The sequence below is a fragment of the Electrophorus electricus genome, chromosome 13 (assembly GCF_013358815.1).
Source record: "Electrophorus electricus isolate fEleEle1 chromosome 13, fEleEle1.pri, whole genome shotgun sequence".
NCBI classification, from domain to species: Eukaryota; Metazoa; Chordata; class Actinopteri; order Gymnotiformes; family Gymnotidae; genus Electrophorus; species Electrophorus electricus.
The window spans coordinates 2,024,784-2,032,640 of NC_049547.1; the positions used below are offsets into that span (position 1 = coordinate 2,024,784).

At 42.7% G+C, this 7,857-nt stretch overlaps 1 protein-coding gene across 2 annotated transcripts; it reads left to right on the top strand.

Annotated features, from left to right (window-relative positions):
- Window positions 1-67: 67 nt before the first annotated feature.
- Window positions 68-7,191, top strand: plk4 (polo-like kinase 4 (Drosophila)). 2 transcript variants are annotated; one of them, XM_027019596.2, is made up of 16 exons: window positions 68-253; window positions 1,034-1,129; window positions 1,266-1,361; window positions 1,527-1,641; window positions 1,816-2,755; window positions 3,293-3,378; window positions 3,605-3,945; window positions 4,146-4,250; window positions 4,340-4,442; window positions 4,545-4,694; window positions 5,040-5,173; window positions 5,448-5,542; window positions 6,227-6,353; window positions 6,502-6,645; window positions 6,842-6,948; window positions 7,027-7,191. In XM_027019596.2, exons 1-16 carry the CDS (start codon window positions 224-226, stop codon window positions 7,124-7,126), a joined length of 2,769 nt encoding a protein of 922 aa, XP_026875397.2. In that variant the 5' UTR covers window positions 68-223; the 3' UTR covers window positions 7,127-7,191. The 2 variants fall into 2 exon arrangements, with proteins under 2 accessions (XP_026875397.2, XP_026875398.2); XM_027019597.2 differs by having other exon boundaries at window positions 3,332-3,378.
- The last annotated feature ends 666 nt before the right edge of the window (window positions 7,192-7,857 follow it).

Below are 7,857 nucleotides of genomic sequence, written 5' to 3' on the forward strand. Positions count from 1 at the left end.
CTCAGTATGCGCGAGTGTTAGTCGCTAAGATGACGTCAGTGCACGTCATCGCGAATGTTAACGGGCGGACTTTTCAAAATGGAGGAAACGAAAATACCGTGGAGGGGAACAAAAGTACAACATTTAAACGTATTTTCAAGCATCGCAGTCGACGAAGTCATGAAATGAACGAGGACTTTACTGCGTTTATCGAGTCTCGGCTTGAAGAAGTTATGAAGCAAAGATGAGTGCGCCGATCGGTGATAAGATTGAGGTGAGTGAAGTTGCGCGGAAACTTGGCTAAGATAACGTAGCTAAGCTAGCTAGCGAGGCTAACTGAAGCTAAAGCAGCGGCTAATTATGTAAATGCGTTGTTTTATCATGCAGCTAAAGACGTCATTTGGTATTTGAAGTTGGGTAAATATTGTTTAGCCAGCAGTAGGGTGGTGTTAAGAAGTTAGCTAGCTAGCTATTTGGGTGCGTGTCCGGATTAAATCGCTGCCCGCGGAAAGCGAAAACCGCTCCCGTCGGATCCCGGGTCTGTCCCGGGAGGCCGTGGCGTGCCGATATGTGTTGTGGGAATTGGGACGTTCAACCCACCGTTGCCAGGAAACAGGTGGAGGTGTCCAATTCGTGTGAATTCGCGGGAGGAAAGCCGGGATAATAGTCCTTATGCCGTTTTGCCAAATGGCATTGTTGGGTGCAGGTAACCATGGACGCTATAAAGCAAGCCATACATAGACAAACACACACACATACGCTGTCCGAGCTGAACACCAGTCACATCATAAATCTGCTGCACAGTATAGTTCCTTATTGCACTACAGAAAATATGCTTGACGTTATTCAAGCCTTACTTCTACATTTAAACGACAACGGGAGGTATACAGAAGATGGTAAAATCCTGACAGTATCTGATAATCTTAATATTGAGGTAAGGGAAATAAAGTATAGGACATGGTATTGTTTGGTATTAAGGATGTTATTTAAAAGTTTGTGTAATGCATGTCATTGCTGGTGTCTCACTCTATCTCAATCTATGATTTGTTTTCAGGACTTCAAAGTTCTCAACTTGCTCGGTAAGGGATCCTTCGCGTGCGTTTACAGAGCAAAATCTGTAAACACAGGCTTGGAAGTGGCGATAAAAATGGTAAGACTGTACCCTTTGGTTTTTCGTTTCAGTTGATCGTGTTGGAACAGATGGGCATTCCGCCCTGATGCCAGGGCTGCGGTTTTATGCTTTCATCTGCTCTAATTATGAGTTTTGTCTGTGTGTTGCCCTGCAGATTGATAAAAAGGCCATGCACAAAGCTGGCATGGTTCAGCGTGTCATTAACGAGGTGGAGATCCAGTGTCGGTTAAAACACCCGTCCATACTGGAGGTGCGTTACAGTTCCCCTTAGGGAACTCCCCTTACCTGTGCTAATGTGGTTTTAGGAAACATGTGGGCTGTTAACCTGTTTAGTCTTCAGAACTTTCTGACAGGTTTGTTTTGAATTTTACTAAATAGCTGTTGATTTCTCACGCTTGTGTTTTTTTGGTTCTAGCTGTACAATTACTTTGAGGACAGTAATTATGTGTACCTGGTTCTTGAGATGTGCCATAATGGAGAAATGAGCCGTTTTCTGAAAGACAGGAAGAAACCTTTCATCGAAGAAGAAGGTAAATTTTTTATTACCCGTTCTAGGGTAAAATGATTTTAATTAGAAATTTGGCTTTAATAGTTTTAAAGTGATATTGAATATTACTCTAGTTTTCAAGACTGAAATAACCTTTCAATTAAAGTGTTTGATGTTTGAATTGATTGATTTGTCTATTGGGCTTCTCTTTCACCAGTGAGACACTTCATGCACCAAATTGTGAAGGGCATGTTGTATCTTCACACCCATGGCATTATGCACAGAGACCTGACCCTGTCCAACCTGCTGCTCACCAACAGTATGAACATTAAGATTGCAGACTTTGGCCTGGCCACGCAGCTCAGGCTGCCCAGTGAGAAGCACTTCACCATGTGCGGCACGCCCAACTACATCTCTCCTGAGGTGGCCACGCGTAGCGCCCATGGCCTGGAGTCTGATGTCTGGTCTCTGGGCTGCATGTTTTATGCCTTCCTGACAGGCAGGCCTCCCTTTGACACAGAGACGGTCAAGCACACCCTGAGCAAAGTGGTCATGGGAGAGTATCAGATGCCCGCTCACGTGTCGCCTGAGGCGCAGGACTTGATACGGCAGCTGTTGCAAAAGAACCCTGCCCTCAGGCCGAGCCTGTCTGCAGTGCTGGACCACCCCTTCATGACTCAAAATGGACCCACCATGAGCAAAGACTCTGGGCCTAGTGATGGGGGCTCCATAGATAGTGGAATAGCAACGATATCAACAGCATCTAACATCACCACCAATAGCAGCAGTACCCGGCTCCAGAGGAAAACCAGGCAGGTGATTGGCCAGGCCTTACCCAACCGCATGGTGCCACTGCCCAGCCAATCGCAGCACTCTGCCAGCTCTAGCTTTATGGCTGGAGAGCCGAATCCGCCACGCGTTGATGCCGACAGCGGAAGGCCACATTCCCGCTACCTGAGGCGGGCGCACTCTTCTGATCGGTCTGGTGCTAGATGGAGCCACACCAGACAGGAGCTGGAACTGGAGAGATGCCACTCGGAAGAGGTGCTTCCAGGATCTGGCCACATTTTCCCATCAGCTTCCGGTTACCAGGATGCTCCACGTGGTTCCACTGAGAATGGGAGACTACCCTCCCCTCCTGTCAAGCAGCCTGCAAAGTAGGAAAGTTTGCCATTAGTAAAGAACACGGAAGCATTTAGTGTCAGTGGCTTAAATGGAGAGATGCCTGCTTGAAAATAAATAAATAAAATAAAATAACAATCCTTAGGCCTATGTAGTTATTCTGATATGGAATGGAAGAAATGTATACAAATATTTTGTACACATTTATACCTGAACTAAAAAATATAAATAATTTGTATGTAGCCAGTGAATTTTATAGACAAATTTCCAACCAGCACACTGTAAAACAGATGGAAAGCTAGTTTGAGTTAAAAGAATAGTTAAACTAAAACTGAACTAAACACTAAAAATGCTAATAATCACTAAAGTTATTAGCATTTTATGTTAAGAAAATTCTTCAAAGATCAATTATAGCTCTCATTCATTGTTGCCTACATTACATGTTTTTATTCCTTGACACATTCCAATACAAAGTGTGATGGTGGTACAAAACACTTGTGCTATACTTTGTATCTTTGGACTGAATTTGTGTATTTCACTTCTAATGTTTGTAATTGGTTCTTTCATCCAAGCTATGACTCATCCTTCCCCACTCCTGTGTATCCTGTCAGATCACACATGGCAGAACCTGAAACAAAGCCGTGGTTCAGCACTGATGGTACTTCACTCTTTTTAGATGAAATATTTTGATTAAAACATAAAAACTAACTAAGAAGGAATTGTTTATATGAGCCTGAAAATGCAGTTTTTTATTCTGCTTAAAACATACAAATATGCCAAAAATAATGCTTCTACTTTTTTTTTAAATAAGATTTTCTTAGAAAGAAACATATAAAGGACTATATGTAGCACCTAACAGTACCAACCTTCGTTTTAATTTTAAGGGTCTTTCAAGAGGCCTGCAGATGTGAGCACCCACAGCAGTAGTGGGAGTTTCCATTCTGGGCATGAGGCGCTGGGGCCCCTGCCTTCCTGCAGTGACAGGCTGACGGTGAGGGGAACCAGTGGAGTCCCTGTCCATCCTTACCACCTCCAGAACAACCCAGGAGCCTGCGAGGACATGGGGCCCGGAGCAGGCCGCTTCCCTGTGGCTCGGGGACGCCTTGATGTGCAGCCCGCTCCTGCATCCAGGAGCAAAGCTTATGAGGGGAAGGAGAAGAATCCGTTTCCTCCTCTCTGCGCTGTGCGATTGAAGCCCATTAGGCAGAAGACCAAAAACGCAGTGGTGAGTGTGGATGCTTCAGGGTCTCTGCTCCTAATCCGCCTTCATACTGCAGTTCACGTATACCATTAAATGGTTCAACTCGAATCTTCTGTGGTTGTTTGAGTTTGGTTACAGGCTACCACAGACACCAAATGTGCTGTGACTTGCTTGAATGAATATTTTGTCAGCTGGATACATAATCTGATTTCTTTCCTCTTCAGGTTAGCATCCTGGACACAGGAGAAGTGTGTATGGAGCTTCTGAAGGGTCAGGGAGCTCAGGAGAAGGTCAGAGAAGTACTGCGGATATCATGTGATGGCTCAATGGTAAGAGAACCACTCTTCAACAACAACAACAACAACAACATAAGTCATATACAACTCACGATGTGAGTATTGTGTATGTATCTATTCAGGTGACCGTATACCAACCCAATGAGGGTAAAGGGTTTCCTCTGTTGGATCATCCACCCTCTCTGCCAGAAGACATTTTTATATGCGGTTATGAAGATTTGCCAGGTAACATTCCACGATTTGGTTGTGGTTGTATCAAGATTTAACGTTAAATGTTGGATGTCATAAATAAAATAATTTATGCAGTCATAATATTTTCCCCCTCAGAGAAATACTGGAAGAAGTATCAGTATGCCACCAAGTTTGTCCAGCTGGTGAAGTCCAAGACTCCCAAAGTAACCCTGTATACCAACTTTGCCAAGTGCATGCTGATGGAGAACTCTCCTGATGCAGACGTAGAAGTGTGTTTCTATGATGGTGGGTACTGTTTTAAAATCTCCTTTCACTCATAATCTTGGCAAACCAGCAGCTTCCTGCACATAGTTACATTTGAATTAATGTAGCTTCTAAGTAGTCCTTAATTAGCCCCCTAATCCATATATCCATACAGCTCTCTTCGACGGGGCTGTTAGTAAGTCTGTATTTGTAGTAAATTGTAGTTCATTTGCAGTAATTATAACCAGGAAAAGCACTGTAGTCAGAATAGCATCATCACATGGAAGGAACTGTTAGGAATTGATTTTATTGCCCTAATGTGAGAATTTAGAACCTAGGCAAGTTCCTCCATTCACTGCCAAGTAATAATTTGGCCTTCCTGTTTAGGTGCAAAAACCCACAAGTCGAGTGACCAGATGAGGATAGTGGAGAAGAGTGGCAAGTCGTACACGGTGAAGGGGGACGTCGGACTGGGCGGTCTGAGCCCCGAGTGCAGACTCTACATGCAGCTTTCTGATGAGGTACTGCCCTCCACACTGCCTACTCCAGTGGAGCTTTGTCCCCCCTTTCTGATGAAGCTCACACGCTTCCCTCCTGCTGGTTCTCTGCTGGCTTCAGTAGCAGTCAGGTGATGCTGCTAGTGAACTGATTGTTCACTAGATAGCTAGTAATGTTTAGTAATGGTTTGTTAATTACTAAACTGTTACTAATGGACAATAAGACTAATGTCCACGGTAACGATCTAGAGTAAGTCCATCGTGTGTGTGTGTGTGTGTGTGTGTGTGTTTCTGTCAGGGGCACAGGATGTGTGTGTCTTTGGAGGCTGTCGTCAGTGCTGAGGAGCAGCGCAGTGCTGGCCATACGCCGTTCTTTCCTATCACTGTTGGCAGGTAGTGTCTGGCCATTTTTACGATCAGTTCATTTCATTCAACTTCGTGCTTTAATGCGATTTTCAGAATGTGAGAATCAAGATTTTTTTAAAAAAAATCTGTAATGATGAAAACATGGATTTGAAAATTTAGATGTGCAATAAATTAATGTAAAGCATAAGGTATGTCAAAAGGCACTTGCAGCCAAAAGTAACAGCACATTAAGTTTGTTCCAGGACATAGGCCATAATACAAACAAAAACACAAGCTGCCTTCCAACACCTAAAACTTCCACTAAAAGAGCTTTTAGCTGCTTTATTTTCTAATGCTGTTCCATATGACATGAAGAACTCCCAACTGAAAGAAATGTCTGATGATGTGGCATTTAAGGACTAAAACAATTTATTGGAATGGAGGGTTTGAAAAGATCAAAATTAAATTTCTTTGTAGTATTTGTCCAGTCCTATTGGCAGGTCAGACTCGGGTTGTATTTACTGCGATTTTTCAACACTTTATTTTGCACCATCTCAAAAGAAAGACCAAAAAATGTTCAAGGTCTGATGTGTGAAAATATCTTGATCGCTGCATTGAGGCATTCTTGTCACTCCCTAATATTTGCTTCGTCAGTGTGTAGCAGGACCGCACGGTGTTCATACCAAAAAGCCCCTCCTGTTGTCTCACTTTTGCTGCCTATCTGTGTGTCAGGAGGCCAGCTAACCCCACCTCCCCGTTCCCTGTGGCCCAGCCTGCCTCTGTTCTGGCTCCTGTTGCCCCTGCTGAGGTAGCTCAGGTGTGCCTGAGTCCATCCCAGGCACCCCACATCACCCCATCTGTAAGCAACAAGCCTCCATCGTACCTCGTCATGCCCCAATACTGGAGTCTTACATCGCCACAACATGTATTTAATTTACGAGCATATGTCAGTAGTGCATAACCTAATGAGAGAATTTTTAAAAATTGTTCGTTTGTTCTTATTGTAGATGATTTCATACAGTGGGTCTGATTTTACCACGGCCAGTTTGGCCAAAGGCAGCTCTCCGCAATCAGCCAAAGAAGGATGCAGCCTCAGTGCAGGAAAAATCCTCAAGTCCATCTTTGTACCACACATTGGCTGGGCCTCTCAGGTAAAAGATTTGGATAAAAGGACGCACTTGCTTGGAAACACTTCTATTTTCTACCCAGTTTCCATCTACTGCATGTTGATGTGTTGGTCATTTTTCCTGTTAATATGCCATATGTACATTGCATTATCAGTGCTTTATTCGATCCTTTTCAACATTAGATACCATCATATTCATCTTGCATGTTTCTGCATTTTAGCTAACGAGCGGAGAAGTTTGGGTTCAGTTTAATGATGGGTCCCAGCTTATGGTCCAGGCAGGGGTCTCCTGCATCACGTTTACCTCGCCTGAAGGACACATCACCAGGTACAATGAAAGAATGCATGAAAGAATGCATGAATGAATGCATGCATGCCTATTCATGACTCTGCCTACTCTCCTTAGGTATAAGGAGAATGAGAAGTTGCCAGAGTTAGTCAAGCAGAAGCTGCATTGCCTCTCCTCCATCCTGAGCCTTTTGGCCAGCCCTGCTGCACGACGCTGAGCAACACACACAAGATGGGACATGCTGTGCTCACATGACACAGTCAAAAGCACTTTTTTAAAAAACAACAAAAAAACTTCAGTGGAATAGTTCTTCCTGAAAATGCATTATGTGTCTGTAAATACATTTTTAAACAGTTGTACAGATAGTTCCTGAGATAGTGGAAATTCTATATTTTTATGTTGTACAGTGTGTTTTCTGAATGTTTTCTTTTGTGTAAAAAAAGATTGTGTATTTTGTACTTTGTGAAAATGTATACCCTGTGCTTCAGTGAAATGTCAGATATAGAAAGATGTAAGCAATAAACATCTGTTTGCTGACTATTCCACTGAAAATGGCCTTTTTGTTTTTGCTCAAACTGGCAGGACTTGTAAACACTTTATTTTCACAGTACTTTAGTTGTAACTAGTAAAAATAGCTTCTAGATTTAGAAACTATTTGGATCATTGCCATTCTGTGTATTAAAAATGTATGTTTTCACATTTACTGATATGATTTTTAAAAAGTTGCAGAGTTTTTCAATAATTATTCAGTAGTCATAGTAATAAAGTCAGTGAAGAACTGCAATTAAATTGGCTCGCGATAAAAGAAGGTATTTCTATTGATTACAAAAGGTAATTGAGTAACTTAGTATTGGTTGTAAATTTTTTTTTAACTTTTTGGTAAAAAAAAAAAAAAAAGTTGCATAATTTGCCTCGATCTCTACACTGAGACAGTTACTGATGCACTGT